The 17,339-nt window shown below is 32.7% G+C and overlaps 1 protein-coding gene across 5 annotated transcripts in view; it reads left to right on the top strand.

Moving 5' to 3' along the window:
* LOC134236836 (helicase with zinc finger domain 2-like) overlaps positions 1-17,339 on the top strand; it is a 32,579-nt gene that overhangs the window by 10,814 nt on the left and 4,426 nt on the right. The window contains exons 2-12 of one of the 5 annotated variants that reach the window (XM_062718976.1): positions 9,551-9,759; positions 9,847-9,886; positions 10,040-10,119; positions 10,613-10,822; positions 11,028-11,064; positions 12,243-12,373; positions 12,486-12,596; positions 12,681-12,735; positions 13,033-16,810; positions 16,925-17,010; positions 17,114-17,251. In XM_062718976.1, coding sequence (XP_062574960.1) covers positions 9,571-9,759; positions 9,847-9,886; positions 10,040-10,119; positions 10,613-10,822; positions 11,028-11,064; positions 12,243-12,373; positions 12,486-12,596; positions 12,681-12,735; positions 13,033-16,810; positions 16,925-17,010; positions 17,114-17,251 — 4,855 coding nt within the window. In that variant the 5' untranslated portion in view covers positions 9,551-9,570. Of the gene's footprint in view, positions 1-1,009; positions 1,167-1,387; positions 1,556-2,091; positions 2,639-9,550; positions 9,764-9,846; positions 9,887-10,039; positions 10,120-10,612; positions 10,823-11,027; positions 11,065-12,242; positions 12,374-12,485; positions 12,597-12,680; positions 12,736-13,032; positions 16,811-16,924; positions 17,011-17,113; positions 17,252-17,339 lie in introns of those variants that run through there. The other 4 variants (XM_062718977.1, XM_062718975.1, XM_062718973.1 and 1 more) reach the window with 4 other exon arrangements.

The raw sequence follows: 17,339 nt of genomic DNA, 5'->3' as shown, positions 1-17,339 counted from the left end.
ATGGCTGTTTTTGTGGAAGTAAGGTGGCGATTTAAGAGATGGCAGGACGAATAAGCTGCTCGCAACATGGATCTGTTTCGCGTAACGTTAACGTCACGGTTGATTGAAAACCATTCCAGACCCTCTCTGACAACGGGTAACAAGTTTTATGGGGGAAAATTTACAAGAAACTGCTTAGTAAACCGTTGTTGTCTTTTTCATTAATTGGACATTCGAAAACAGGACCCCATTGATCTTCCCTAAATTGTGCCAAGATTGCAAGAAATTCATTATGTCTCTTAATATTGTCTCTTAATATTGAAAAACGATGTGCATACCTCATATGCATCAAATAGTGCAACAATATTTGTTGACAAACTCGTCGTTATCAAATAGCACGTGTTTTGGGCTTTTTAGCGTTTTCCCTACGTGACGTCATAAATTTTACGGTTGAATAATTCTGAATACTGATTTTGGTGCACAGTAACTAAATTTCTCTTCTGACCAATTTTCGTTATTTTCGGTCATGTGGTCAAAATTTTGTCAACATTAGGCTACCCTGCGTTTCTTTTTCCTCCCAATATATTTAGTTCGAAGCTTAATTTTAACTACCTGTTATATCTTGACCCTGAATTTAGGTCATGTAGTCACGATCAATATCACAAATACATTTTTTTCTATATAATAGTAATAGTTGTATCTCGTAATTGATTCGATTTCATTGGTCTTGTCAAAAGAACGCGTCAGTATAAATTTGAGCTAAGGATAATTGAACAAGGTAACAGGATTCCTAAAATATCACAATGATATAAGGAAATTACCACAGTTTTACTTTTCTCCAGCATAGAGGATATATCATGATCGTAAACCTATACAGTTTGTGGATTTCAAGGTTTTATATAAAATGACTTCATAGGTTTTTTTCCCTTTTTGTGTCTTAATGTTCATAGTTTATGGTTGTTTTTATATTTTGTAAAACAAATTTATCATTCACTAGATGTTGAAATGTTTTTTACTTTATTCTTTGCAGGTTCGAATCTTCAGTGAGCTGGTTCAGCATGAGAAAGTAAACCAATCTCAAATCAACATTGTTTCTCAGTACAACGCCCAGTGCTTTGCCATCAAAGAGGCATTGAAAACGGAGAAATTCATTAATTTCAATGTAAACACAGTTGTGGCAAGTCAAGGTATGTATATATTTATCTGTGATTAATCGTTGTAGCTTTGTTTAAGTCTGTAGCTAAGTTGTGGCTTATAACTTATAAGTTTGATAAAGTTTAGTGAAGCTTTTCAACATAACAGACGATTCTGACAAAAAGAGATCTAAATAATATTCAAACTATCATCGATGCACTAAAAAGTATGCTGTTTCTATGAAATAACACTTTAGGTAAATATTGTCATTTAGGTGGTGAGTGGGATTACGTGATATTCAGTACTGTTAGATCCCTCCCTGACTATAGAATAGAACCGAACCCTACACTGGGGTGGTGTAAGCAGAACCTAGGCTTTATTACTGATCAACATCAGATCAACGTGGCTCTTACCAGGGCGAGGAAAGGACTCATTATAATAGGTAATAGAAAAATACCTTTCAACAATTGTCAGTGAATTCACGTTATTTAACTAAATGTATGGGAAAGATCTAGTTATTTCAATATCCAACATTAATTTTTTTCTTTTCTTCATTTTTTTATGGAATCCAATTTTCAAATCAGACTACATTTTAAGGAGAAAAAGGTCATCAATCAAGGTTTTAGGATTCACCCTCCATAAACAAAGATCTTTTTCTCAATTGACTCCTCAGTACAATATCGCTATGATGAAAACACTTCTGATGAATGGGTATATCAATACTGTGAACCAACTATTATTCAGGTCATCATTTATTCGATTTGTCAGTTTAAAATCAATCTGCGACGATTACTTTTCATGAATAAGGAAACATTTTCAACAAAAAACAAGGCAAAATAAATGGTTCACGGCCATTAAAATTTGCGACTTAAAGTGAGTCACGAAACTCGCGTATATTTCTTGCACGCAAATAAAAGTTGGTTTACAGTAAATCGTGTTTTAATAATGTGATTGTAATCTCCGTTTTTCTCTTTACAGGAAACAAGAACCTTATGAAATGCGACAATGTTTGGCGCGACTTACTAACACACTACGGTCGACAGGGCTGTGTAGTGGACGCGGAATCCGTCAAGTCTAGACGTCAAAAGAAAAGAAGGAAAGTCAGAGAAGCTACAATGGAAGAATTTAATGCTTAGAATTAGTTTGAAAGAAATTGCTCTCCTCTCGTCTTTGTTATATATGTTCATATCATTTGAAATTACACTGTACTTTTTTTAATAGATTTGTTGTTAAAAAAGTTTCTTACTTAGGAGTAATAAAATTTGTTTTGTTTGTTTTGTACGAATGAATCTTGGATATTGTAATTTTTAATTGTTTATCATGATAGTGCAATTTATATTGTTTATGAGCTAAAGGCCACACTGTATTGATTATTCATATGATTTGTTTTCCTATTTTTTCTCACATTTTGATCTTTACGTTATGAGATAACCATTGAGATTAAATCAGTTTTCTTTTTATGTCCCCATTTTATTTACAAGTATGCAACGATTACATTTCTGTTTTCCTTTTCCCTCCATTTTTACCCAATTGTTTTTAAAATTCATGATGTATGAGTTTGCAATCAATGTCTAAACCCTGGATCTTTCAAAGTTTTGTTTTTCTATGTGCCACTTATTCTTTGCTTATTGTGTTATTAAATAAATTATTTTTAAAAACACGAGAAGACTTTGAATGTTTTTCACTGACAAATCAAGTAATTTAATGAGGAATAAATGTTTGAAAATAGAAATGTCTTAAGGGAAATACATATATTTAAAAAAAAGAAAATTAAAAACAATTTATGTGTTTGTAAAATACCTGTAATTATCAGTTAGTATTGCGAAAAATAATCTGATTTGCAAGGTAACAGACTAAAAAAAAAGTCATAGAAGTTCAATTCAATTCTTTATTCGCTCAAAACCAGATCACTGGTACAAGAGGTACATATATACATATATACAAACAAAAAATGACAGTCAAGGGTCAATAAATAGATAGTATGTAAAGAAACAAGAAATGAGTGAGAAAAACATGTGGTCATGTATAAATAAAACACGGAGGATTCAAGAAGGACAGACAGTTTTAAGAATTTTCTTTATAAATTTTGATAATGATTTTTGTATTTCAAGGTAACAGACTAAAAAGAAAGTCATAGAAGTTAAGTTTAAATTTAGCCAAATTAATTAAGACGCATAAAAACATACAAACCTCGGATGTGATTGGTGGAGAAATATGCATCACATATGGGTCATTTTACAAAGCTATATGGATAGGGTACCAAACAGTTTCATATATTGTACTTCAGTTGGTGATTATTATTTTTTTTGCGAGGACCTCTAATCTAAAAGGTCTTGTTCATGTTAAGGTTTAAGCAATGTATTGGGATTAAAAGATAATTTACCTTATTACTTTACAAATTTACGTTTGAATCCCATAATCAAAGAGTTACACGAGGACCTATATCTTTGGGCAAAAGGTTGTCTAGATTGATTGATTGTATGTTCTTTTACGTCCCGTTTGAAATTTTTCTCACTCATATAGAGACCTTTACCAGTGACAGGTCCCGATAGGGGGCCTCAGTTTTCACTCTCATTCGAAGGAACGGCAATGTTGACTTTGAAACCGATCGCTTACGGAACGAACAGTTCCTACCTATTTTTGTTGACTTTTTTCCTTCTTTGATCACATTTTATCCGTTGTCCGACCGTCGGACTGTAAACTTTCACAATTTCGAATTTTTTCAAGATTCAAAAAGCCAATTTCAAGCAAAGTTGCCACAAAGCTTTCCCTGGCGAAGCTGTCAAAGGGAGATAGAAACTACTGTAAATAATTTGGCACACTGAAAGAAAAACCTAGTGAATTTAACTAGTGTGTTTCGTAAAGCGTTGGTCGTGATTAATAACCTTTAATTTTACTAGTTAAGATAGTGAGTTTTGGAGCGTGGGTCGTATAGATACTTAGATACCTAGTGAAAGTTACTCATCAATTCTAAATTTACTAATCTTATCTATTTAACTAGTGTGTTTCGTAAAGCGTTGGTCGTGATTAATAACCTTTAATTTTACTAGTTAAGATAGTGAGTTTTGGAGCGTGGGTCGTATAGATACTTAGATACCTAGTGAAAGTTACTCATCAATTCTAAATTTATTTTTTTTTTCAGTGCATCTTTAAACGCCCTTTTTTCATGAACCACTTGTACAAAAATTGAAACTTGCGTGAAACCTTCATAAAAAAGTACGGTCTGTTGTCCCTGTTGCGTTCACTGAGAGTGGAGAATATTAATTTTGTTCTGCTTGTCCGTCTAGCTTTATTTTTGTCTGTCTGTAACACTTCAAAGTTAATAAATTCTGTCTGTTTTAACATTTTTGTTTCCACGCGATATCTCAAGAAACCTTTGAGCTTTTGTAATCAAATTTTATGCCACAACTCCCTATTTATTTTAAATTCATATGTTCAAAGGTCAAATATATGTCTTTAAAACTTTTGAAATGAAACGTATGGAGATAACGAACAGTATTCAAGATTAAAAGTCCACAAAACAATATAAAATAAGAGCAGAGCAAACATGAACCTCCAAAACATCAGAGGTGGGATCAGGTGCCATGGAGAAGAGTTACCGGCGTCATTGTGACGTCACAATCAAAACATCAAACAACGTTGTAAACAATGGTTGCAACGACCGCAGCGAGCTACGTATCCGAGCAGGAAAACAATTATTCAAACCTATTTCAGGATTATTTTTTAACATTTGGACGTCTTACACATAGCGAAAATCGGAGAGGAAAACACGGAGGTTACAAACTGTAATCTGGAGATTTTTTTTATTTTCAACAATGGAAGATCGCAAGTGAAAATGGTGTCATCATACAGCCTTCAATGTCTTATTTATTCAAATCCCGAATACTAGTATATAATAAAACAATTATGGACTCTTTTGGTGTTGAGTATGGTTTGTTATTCACCAGAAAAATATCCATATTGACCTCGGCTTCGCCTCGGTCAATATGAATATTTTTCTGGTGAATAACAAACCATACTCAACACCAAAAGAGTCCACAATTGTATATTAAAACTTAATAGCCATTCTCTGTAACCACTTAAACTTCGTTGCCACGCATGGTCACCGATTTTGATGAAACTTCACCCATGCTTAGTACTTGACACCAGAAACAAATATCAAACAAAATTTTGTTGCTATGTGTCTCGGTTGCTATGGCAACAGCCGGAAAAGTTTGAAAAATCGAGATTTTCACCCACTTTAAATCTTGACTGTGGCTTAATAAAAACTAGAAAAAGCAAACAAACCATTCTCACAAAAACATGACACCTTGATGTCACTTATACTGTAAAGAAACTGTTTAGAATATATCTCTAAGTAAGTGGTAACCAAGGGTACATTTGGAATACATTTAAAATGCTGAAAGATGCTGAAAAACACTCCGTATTCACTAATGGTAGGTGTAACATGCTCAAACTCAATCAACGACTTCAGAAAAACAATGAAAATGTTTGACCTTAAGTATATAAGTATAAGAAATATTATTCTATAAATAACTTTTATGGTTGCCATGGTTACACAGTGTAACCATGCAAAACCAGTAACTAAAACTGGGTTAATGCTACTGTCTTGAGGAAAAACATGAAAATTCAAGACTGGCAAATAAGCATCCTTATGACCTTGCAACACCAAAACCATAAGAAAAATTGGGTATAATTGCTACTTTGCAAAGTTACCATGGAAACAAAGTACCAGTGCTTAAAAGTGAATTTTTTTTTCGCTGCATTAATAATTAAATTGCCATTTAATCAAGAAACAAATTAAAGGACTCAGCTTGAATAGTACTTATCTGTTAGAACTGAAGTTGAATATCATATAATGATAAAATTTGATGAATAAAACAACACTGTTGCTATGGTTACCAAGAAGGGAAAATGTTCGATTTTGTGAACTTTATATCAATATTAAACCCTGTGTGCCAAATTCTTGCATCCACTTAGAGATTGGCTGATAGTCAAAATTAAAGTCAAGTTAGCTGTTAATAAATATCAATCATAAAAGTTTTGGGAATCTACATTTAAGGGAACATATCCAAGGAAAGAAAATATTTATCAGGTTTTTAAGCATATATTTTCAGCTTATTTCCATAGCAACGCTCTATTTAAAGAGTCTAGTCTGAATTTTTTCGAATGGGAAAATTTGGAGCACACCAACATCTTATAAAATTGATCAATAGTTATGCTTTTTTTAAAAGATAGGATCAGATTTAAACATACAGAGTGTTACTTTGATGGCTCTCTGTGGTATAAAAACCTTGGCAACCACTGCCAACCAAAATGAAATATCATATTTTGTTCTTAGTATATGTTTCAAGGCTCTTTTTTTCTATTATTTGGTCACCTTTCATCCTATACTTGCTTTTTATTTTTACGTGTATGACTTTATAGAATTCAATGAATATTTTTTTTCACTTTTGAATACTTTGTTACCATAGTGACATATGTAATAGTTGATTTACCAAACATTTTCATCATGCATTTGAGACATCTGACCTTCAACTTTTGGAAACAGTCATTGCCAATTGTTTGCTTTGCCGCAAATGTTAACTATGGACCTCTAATCATGTTTAAAAATGCCATTTTTCGAACTTTAAGACATGTTGCCATGGTAACTATAAAACATAGCAACCAATTTTTGCCTGATTTCAGTTTAGGGTATCAATCACGTTTATCATAAAGAGTTTGGTGAAATTCTGAGACTATGCGTGACACAGCTCCTATATGAAATTTCAAATCATTACAGAGAATGGCTCTTAACAAGTAATGGTATATCTATATTTGCATATCCATTGCTTTCTCCCACTATGAACATGCAGTCATCAACTGCATTCATAGCACTATAGACGCAACTGCTTTTGCTATGAATGCAATTACTCTTTCCCACTCGTGTAGTGTAGGCTCTACTACATTTATAGAGTGTGTTGAGAAGTATATATATGAAATGTTTCGTAAAAGGAATAAATATAAGTTTTAATAATATTTTTTTGGGAAAAAAGATATTCAGAACAATTTAAAATTGCTGATTTATTTCTTTAAAATTTAATTTTGGTCAAGGTATTTAATTGTATAATAAAACTTTTTAAAAATTGAAGAGAACTGCCATATTTTTATTTTTTCTTATCGTATTCTCGCATATTTGTACAAAGAACGATAACTCTTCACATTTGGGTAATAAAACATTCATAAAAAGCAAAATTTAAGGTATTCAATCCCTAATGGGAACAAATTCAGTGAAATTGAATACATAACTGATATATAGGCACTGAATACTCAGTTTATTTAGACATATTTCCCATTTATTACTATTAGTATGTATAGTGGGATGTGTCCTAATTTATGACCTTGAGTTTGGGTGAGAGTTATCTCCCCTTATTATAATTAATAAAAAAAATCAATTGAAAAAAATTAGCCGGTAAAAAAATTGTTTTCAATTGCCATTCTGTTTTTAATGTTTCAATGCATCTTTCCACCGCAGGATTTATTGATATTCAAATTATTTGAATTTTTATTTTGAAAAAACTTTTTTCCCCATAGACTTCAATGCAATATTTGTTAATTAACTACTGCTTAATTAATGACATTTTTAAAAATTTCTCGCGGGCAATCCTTTTCCACTATAAAATGCTTTAATATAATATCAGTGTATTATGTACTTGACGGACATTTAAGGGTAGGGAATTAGGTTCCATTAGGGATGGAAATCCTTAAGAACTATTTATATATCTATTTTCATATCCTTCAGATAAATAAATTTGAGTAAAAAATGCACGGAAAAATGCGTATAGCATCATATCTCTTTATCTCGAACTTTCAATACGTTAAATGGCAATGACTTTATTGATGCAGTCTTAAAATGATTCTAAAGATTTTTTTCTTTGGAATAATAGAAAAAGTCGTTTAAAAATTCTTTTAACTATTCTAGTTAATTCAATATTTATTTAGTTTTTAGTATTGTTGAATATGTAGTGCAATGATATTTTGAAACGATACACAACGAGTACTACTTTTTTTTAAAATGACGGCTAAATACTGATCAATGATAATATTTAAATGCAATAACCATACAGGTTGGAATTTAGGGACTATTACAAACCTATTATGAGGTTGCAAACTTCACATTCTTTTAAATTTTGTCACATTTTCAAATAAGTATTATAAATGTACTAGTATACTAGTTATTTTGCCTCAGGATAATTCATCACAACTACATACTTAAAAATTCATAAATACCTTATCAATTACTTATCTATATATATTTGATAAAATTAATAAACAATGATATTACGAAACCTAATGCTATTGTTAATCTTATCTAGAAAGCAAATTGAAAGTTAAGAATATTGACGTTTGTTTCTATTTATAGATTTCAACTTTCCACGAATTGTTTACATTTGCGCATTCTTTATGTAGCAAATTTTCAAAAAATTGACCCGATACCCTTTAAAACAGGTAGTCGAAACTTTTAATATCATACACATATCTAAACATATAGAAGAAGGGATCATCACGAATATACTGAATTTTCATTAAAAGGACATTACATGTACACATATAATTAACGGATAAACAAAAGGTAAGGGCCAGGGGTTTGGATCTAGATATTTTTAAATTATTTATAAGACTTTTGTTTTTATGATTAACGACACGGCTTCAAAAATTCTTTATAACGATTTTACCATAAAGAGGCAGATACAATCATCATAAAAGTTTTCGACTTTTTTTTTTATACTTGAAAACTATCAAGTAACTGGTCGAATCTGAGGAAAAATAAGTTTATTGAATTAAAATATGAACATTTCCTGTTACTTGATAAGCATAACTTTGTGAAAGAAATTTGAATGTATGTCCTCATGGTGTGCTTTGTATCTGATTATGTATTTTACTGCATATAACTAAAACGGTATTGTTTTATTCACAATCAATACATCATCTTTTTTTTTTTAATATTTGTTTATATCTGCTATACGAAGAAGCAGATACAATCATCATTAAAGTTTTCGACTTTTTAAAAGTTTGAGCACTATCGAGTAACTGGTCAAGTCAGAGGAAAAATAAGTTTATCAAATTAAAATATGAACATTTCCTGTTAGTTGATAAGCATAACTATGTGAAAGAAATTGGAATTTATGTCCTCATAGTGTGCTTTAAATCTGATTATATTTTACTGCATATAACTAAAACGGTATTGTTTTATTCACAATCAATACATCATCTTTTTTTAAATATTTGTTTATATCTGTTGACTTTTATTGATTTTTACTGTACGTAACAAAGTTGAGAGAGAGAGAGAGAGAGAGAGCAACGCCGAGGTTTTTTTAACTCGCTATATATTGAATTGCCGAACTTTCCAGAAAAAAAATTTTAAAGACTTAAACGATAAAACTGTTACTTATTTTAGTAACAGGGTCTTTGACAAATATGGAAACAGACTCGGACTGGCAGAAATTCCTTCTTGCGGTAGACACCTGCTGTAAGAATGAGGATTATGTTAGAGCCAAGCAATGCGCCACACAGTTGTATGACTCTATTGCATTATTTTACCAAGAGGAAATGGATGACGAGAAAGTTTGTGATGCTTACGACAAATGTTTAGATGTCGCTTTGATGGTAAGTACGAATATACCTTTCTAATAGATATCCTAATCATACTGATACAAAAATCAAAATTGATGGAGCCTTTCATATTTATTTCAGCTAGATGACAGTAGTTTAGCACTAAAGTGTCTTTACCGAGGTATGGACTTAATTGTTACAGTATTTATGAGTCTGGATTGATAAATCCATTTTTTTTCTAAAATATTATGGACATTCGACTTTTATTCAAGATATTAAAACGCATTCACCTTACTTGCATAATACTTTTATACCTGGATATGATTTGTTTCAGAAAAACTTCACTCACTAGAGTACTTAGACCCTTCTTGGCTCTGGAATGAAATTTTGTCAAATCCAGAAATCAATTTAGCGGTATGTAACGGTTTTAATTATATTCTATCCAGCAGCAGATACATCATGCACACGGCAGGTGTGACCAGTCGGCAGGGGATAAAACTCCTATAAAATATCAAACATGGATGTTTATGGAGGTTTACTGTTTAATCTAACTCCAAGCTATATGATGAATGTTTTGGACTTTGATATTGAATACCCTTACGTTATCTCCATATCCTTCATACCTGTAAACTATGAAGTGCATAAATGAGAAATGAGGATAAAAATGGAAAATATCAAACAAGGAAATTATATAGGGACGTTTTACTTTTAAAAAACGGTCTAATCCTTAGATCTTTATATATTTTTTTATGGATTAGTGGATGTAAACATATGGATTTCCATTGATGAGGGTAATTTTGATCAAAGATGAAATTTTCTTAATGCTTCCAATATCAAACAGTTAACGAGGTTAACCAACTTGCATGTAAAAGCGACTCATAATTGCATTTGACTTTCTTTTATTTAGATGAAGTTGTACAATGTGCGAATTGTAAGGTCTATCATTGATGAGTATGAAAACAGATCGGGGCCAGCTATTCCAAAGTGCCCTGAAGAAATACAGATATTTTACCAAATATTAATGAGAACCTATTGTGAGGATAAGTTAAGTTTAGAAATTATTCTGCGGGAAGTTCTGGATTATGATTTATGCAGAGGACGAAAACTCTTGAAACAAGTAAAAATATATTTATTTTGAGTTCAATATAAGTTCTGTATAATTTCATCTAATTAATAAAATATAAAGCAAATATTTTTGTAATTTAAAAAAAAAAGAATACTGAATACTTTCATTACAAAAAATTAATAAAACGCTTTAAAACGAAAACGTTCTGAAAATTGTAAAAGATAAGTCATTTAATAATAATAATACCTATTTACAGCAAAATCCCAGGGCAGTGTGTGAAATGTGCAAAAATCGTAAGTCATGTACTGCTATAGAATCTATAAAAATAGACTAGGCCTTCTTTGCTTTACCTTAAATAGGTAAAAAAAAAAAACAACCTTTTAAAGGGGCCTTTTAGAGTTTATAGCTTGAAGATATTCTGTTTAAAAAGTTTATTAAAATACTGAATTTGTAAAAACAGTCAAAGAATCTGGCGGGATAAGGCGAGTCATCTGCCTATACTAGGGAAGGTAAAATATCAATTTTGAAAAATCTTAATAATTCCACTTTTTGTCAAATTAAGGAATTATTTACAACCATACGCATACATTAAAGAATCAAATGACTTGAAAATAATTGCAATTAACCCACCAAAATAGCAACACGCTTAAGTAACCGTAAAAATGATAGAAAACGGAATGTTAAAACTATTTTTTTTTATATAGAGTTGGTCCTCGTACCATTTTTTTGTAAACAAATATTGAAAGGGTATGGAAGGATTTATCTCTCACAATTTTCAAAAAAATGATACGAAGACCAGCTCTATAAAAAAAGCACCCAGTTATTTGTCGCGAGTGTTCGATTCATACTATAATTTTCTTTTAGTTCAGGTTTAAATTTATATAAATACAATATATTTTTTCATTAAAACAAAATAAATAAATAAATAAATGAATTTATTTACGGTCAACAAATATATTACCTATGATAAACAAGTTTTCAAGATATATAACATTTTAAATGCATTCAGTTCTAGACTACATTACAACAGCTCTACAATATCATTAAGTACAAAATCAACTATAAAAATATATATGTAACAATTGATACGCAATATGAAAAAAGCATCACATGTTAAAAGATACTGTAACGAGAACAGCAAGGTTTAAAAATCTAGATATTGTCATTTGGACAGTGCGGTACAGAGTTTAAATGTTTAGGTAAATCGCACGACTACGAAATTTCCGATATGCTTACAGAGCTACAAAATTCGTGTGGGCATATGACTCGGCTAATCCCCCCAGATTCTTATTATGCGAAGATATCCATATTATAATGATTCATTTTTCTTTGAAAGCTCGATTCTCAAGTTAGTGGAAATCTACAAATATAAATCCTTTTAGAATTTTCCTAAAGAAATCAAAATTACTGATGTAGATTACTGTTGTTCGGGACTTGGCCAGTTGAAAAAGCATTTTTTTTTTCATTTTAGTTAACAAGATTCATTCTTCCGACCCTAATTTGGCGCTAGTGATGGAGCTGTGGGCGTATGCGTTGGAACAGCTGGGAATGTTAGATGTAGCCATCAACAAGGCCGAAAACGCCATAGCCATGGCCGAACCGGTCAGCTATACTATTTTTTTCAAATATGATATTCAAGACTTCTTTATTCAGAAATAAACAAAAAAGAATAACACAAAAGTAGTGTTCATGTGTTAACGTATGGATGTTACAGAAACATGATACATCATCCTTTGAGAGATTGCTAACCAGATTGGAAACGAAGGTTGCAGAATTGAACGAAATTACACGTACAACAAGACCTGAAATATCTGCTGCCAAAAGGGTAGGACAATATTTTTAAGGCGAAACTGTTCGTTTACTTGATATTGATGGAAACAAGAATAAATTATAAACATACACATTTCAGAGTAACAAAGATATAAAGAAGAAACAAACAAAAATCGAAAACAAGCGTGAAAGAGGTTTGTTTGAATTTCACTATTAATAATGCATTATGTTTAAATCATTCCTTTAAATTTCCTTTCTAACATATTTGCTTATAAAAGATTCATATATCTAAAATCAAAGTAACCAACTAATAAGTGATAACATGAAAATTTCACTGTGATGATATATTACTGAATAAAATTACAATTTATCATACAACAGTACAAAATTTTATACAACAAACAGACGAGTTCAAGTTATATTTGTAATATATGGAAGTATTTGAAAAGTTTAATATTTTTTTTAAAAATTCGTATAACTGTAATTTTTAGGCAAAAAGAAAAAGAAACAAAAAGAAACAAACCTTGATAGATCAGAGACCACAGAAGGTGATGGAAATGAGCCAAATTGTTCTTATGATTCTGATGTTCCACCAGAAATAACCCACACCCTGTCAGACAACTCTCCCAGAAGCTGGAAAGATGTCACAGACTTTGACCTTCCTGTAACCAAGCCAAAACGAAAACGAAGGCGGAATCGTACTGGTGACTCTGGTTTGTCATCCATCGGACACCAAACAGGAACCCCAGGACTTGGTAGCGAGGTCAATTCTGACGGGTCATGCATTTTCTCTAACATGCATATTGTTGATTCTGAAGAAGGCGAGGATGAATACCAACCACTTCCTGCAAGTTCAACGGCTCGTGATTCTTATTTTATGGACCAAACACAGGACCCCCGTTCTCAATTTGATAATCTAGAAAGTGAAGAGGGTGATCTTCAGGAAGATACATTTTTCAATGAAAGCTGTGAACGTCTGCTGCAGTGTGGGGAAATGAATCTTGATGTTATGCAGGACATTGACAAAGGTATCTTGGAAGAAGGTCTGAATTTGTCAGAGCGTTTTATTGAAAGCTTTAAAAGAAACAAAGTGATATATGCCAAATACCCAGATCTGAAAACAAAAGAAGAAGCCTTGATGCTTTGCTCGAAGAGACCACAAAAATACAAACATTGCAGGATCACAATTGAAACCTCTCACAGAGCAGTGTGCACAGTATTGGACGAAAAGGACAAAATCAAAACAATAGAAATATCAGGTCGATCAAAATGTGGAAAGGTATACAATGAAGATGAAGTTGTAGTAGAAATCCTTAGTGAGTCATTTGAAGATGTAATTTCTCGCCTAAATAAAATTTCCAGTTTCGGTTTCAAAAGTGAAGGGAAAGTTTATGGGCAAGTACATGTAGTTGGAATAACAAAGAGAACACGTTTCAACAAAATTAAAAACCCAGTGTTTTTATGCACGCTTGATGCATTTGAAACACATCTGATGAAGCCTTTGTGCAAAACTGTCCCCAAAATTAGTATCCTTCGTAACAATATTGAGAATCAGTTCCAGATAGAGACATACAGATATGACGAGAATGCAAAAGATCTCAAATTTGAAGAACTAAAGTCAATAGATCCGGCTAACCGTAACGGATACTTATTTCTTGTTTGTCTCATTTCTTGGAATAAGCTGTATCCTGTCGGTGCAGTCCTCTCTGTACACAGCTTCAGTGAAAGTTCAAAGTCAAGTTTGAAAGTTCTGTGTCTCCAAAACCAAATACCAACTCATTATAAGGAAGAGACAATACAGCTTACAAATGACATCATTCAAAACCCATTCCAAGAGAACACGGATAAACTCAGAGAGGTCCTTGCAGAAGACCACCAGGCCTTTACAATTGATCCTCCGGGATCGAAGGATTTAGATGACGCACTGAGTATCAAAAACATTGGAGATAATTGTTATGAAATTGGCGTGCACATTGCTGACGTAGCAAGTGTCATACAGAAAGGTGATTCCATTGATAGAGAAGCCAGAGAAAGAACAAGAACATTTTATCCTGGTGAAGGTTATCGACCTCATCACATGTTGCCAGAGCCTCTTAGTACAAACATTTGCAGTCTTTTGCCGAACGAAAATAGGAACGCCATTTCAGTCTTCTTTGTTATGAATTCCTCTGGAGAGGTAGCTAGTGCTCCCATAGTAAAAAGAACGATCGTAAAGTCATGTCGTCAGTTTACCTACCAAGAGGTTCAAAGAATCATATCTGATCAAAATGAAGGCAATGAGACTGAATTGAATGAAAATATTCGTGTTTTGAGTGCCCTAGCCGAAAAACGTCGAGAAAAACGTCTTGGAAACAAGCGTTTTGCTTTTCCATTTGAAGGTGATTATATGAAAAATAGTGACAGCTATTACTCAGCAATCGATGCTCATAACCTTGTTGAGGAATTTATGCTTTTGACAAATCATTACATTGCTAATTATCTATGGAGTAAATATTCGAAATGCCTGCCACTCAGAGTTCAACAGCAACCGTCAGCAGAAAAAGTAAGGGAATGGATGGAGTCAAATCCTGTAATCGGGATGTTTGTGCTAGGAATTCAACATCTGCCTTTGCCAAACAACACAACTATTGATGTAGGAAAAGTTCCAAAGGGATTGAATAAAATATTTCCAATTCAGCTTTCTGTCTGGAAAAGAATGACCTCAAATGTATCTAAAGGGAATTTTGAAGAAGTAATTCGTCTTGTTGGATGCGATGAACTCCATCCGAAACAGGCGTTAGCATTTGAAGAATGGATTGCCTTTCAAGAGTCTGCAAAATACAGTTGTTCAGGAAATATAACTTCCAAGAATGATGGATGTCACTTTTCTCTTGGAATTTTCCCATACGTGCATTGTACTTCTCCTATTCGCAGGTATGCTGATATTATAGTTCAGAGACTTATTCTTGCAGCACTTGATGGGCAATCGTCTCCATACACAAAGGAAGAAGTTGAAAGATTGTGTGATGAAATCAACAATGTTACAAAGCGAGAAAAGTCATTTGAGAAACAATGCTTTGCTCTTCATTTGGGTAAAAAGCTTTCTAAAAGATCCCAGATGAGCTATTCTATGGTTCAAAATGTGTCGGAGAAAGAGGTTTCATTGCATTTTCCAGGAATGCGAAAATTACCGAAAGACTGCAAAGATATTCCTTATTCTTTGATGAAAGTTTGTGCTAAACCACTAGTGAAATCTGATGAAGAATCTAAACCACTGGCTTCGCTTTATTGGCAGCAACGATTGTATTCCTTTACAGGATATGCCCCAAACATTAGATTTCAGAAAAAAGGATCTACAGTGCGAATTGATCCTCACCAACGCGTGACATATCAACAATTTTCGAAATGGCAGAAGATCTTAAAATTAATACTGAGTGGTAAGAATTCCCAGCTTAAGGATGCTTTTTTCGGTACGGATTATCAAGATGTGAACATGAGTCAGTCTGTTCCTGCTTGCTTCAACACAGAGTCTGATGTCAGCTCTGAGGTTCGAGATGGCAACATTATACAACAATGCTGCGAATTCAGCATGAGTTTTAACCATGGGCAAATCTTGGCTGTGCAACTTACAGCAGAACCGAAAAAAGGCGTCATGGTTCCTACTGTTCAAATGGTAGAATTAACAAACAATGTAAAGTTATGCCTTCAGCACATTGAAGATCCGGTGAAGTATTTTGCACGTTATTCCACACAGAGAGTTCCACAACAAATGAAATCCCCTGTTGAATACGTAAAAATATGGTTGAGTATTTTCCGCATGGAATCTGCTGTGAAAATGACCCAGGGGACTCCTGTGGTTATAAATGATTTGCCTGTCGAATTTTCTGGTCGTTCAGATTGCAGTGATTGTAACTTTACATTAGAAAATTCCTTCTGTGTGAAAAGAGATCTAGAATTTGGATGTTTATCTGAGAAAATTATCAGTTTTGGTGAAGAGAATACCGAAGAAGAAAAAGAGTCGAAGTACCTCTTGAGTTCTGACTGCGTTTGTATGAGGTGTGAGTTGGTGAATAATGTTCCTTCCCGAGCTACGAAAGAAACAAACCCTGACGATAGACAGATCTGGATAGGACATGGAGAAATAAACATTTTGCAGAAAAGCAAGAAAAAAGGCAAAACAAAAATCCATATTCGATTACACAAGGACAGTCCCAAACCAACAGCAGAAATGTGTTCTAATCCTCCACCACGGTGTGGTGTTGAACTTCTTCAGAAAGCTGATGTAGATAAGTAAGATATCTTAAGTAAAATATTCATTTACAATTTTAGTATATTTATATTGTTCCTTGTTCTTTATTTGTTTGGTTTTTATGATTATTATGTTTTTTTGTATTTTTGTTACAGACGAGTGGAAGCGACTTTAAGTTGTCTTGACAAAGCAACAGAATTGGCAAAAGCAATAGCATTGACAAAGAAGATCCCCAAACTCGGTAGCTGATTGCTTATTTATAGTCAATGTATTTATATGAATTCATTAGGAAAACTTGATCCATTTTTGAAAGTAGATGTATTTCATATCATTATACTTTTCAGATAAAGACCATTTGGATTTGTCCAGAAAAATAGAAACGGATGTGACAATATGTGGTCTAGCCCAAAACAACACACAGCAGTTGAAGGCGATACAGCGTGCGCTTAGTTCTCGTTTCAGTCTGATTCAAGGCCCTCCAGGTTTGTGGCTATTGACGTACTGTGTCTTTCAATTTGTCAATATCATGAATCAGGATAAATGATGCAGTAAATTTAAATAGAAAAATAC

Source organism: Saccostrea cucullata, unplaced genomic scaffold (assembly GCF_032062105.1).
Source record: "Saccostrea cucullata isolate Sc308-1 unplaced genomic scaffold, CSIRO_AGI_Scuc_v1 ctg12, whole genome shotgun sequence".
Taxonomy (NCBI): Eukaryota; Metazoa; Mollusca; class Bivalvia; order Ostreida; family Ostreidae; genus Saccostrea; species Saccostrea cuccullata.
This window is presented reverse-complemented; position numbering and strand designations above follow the sequence as displayed.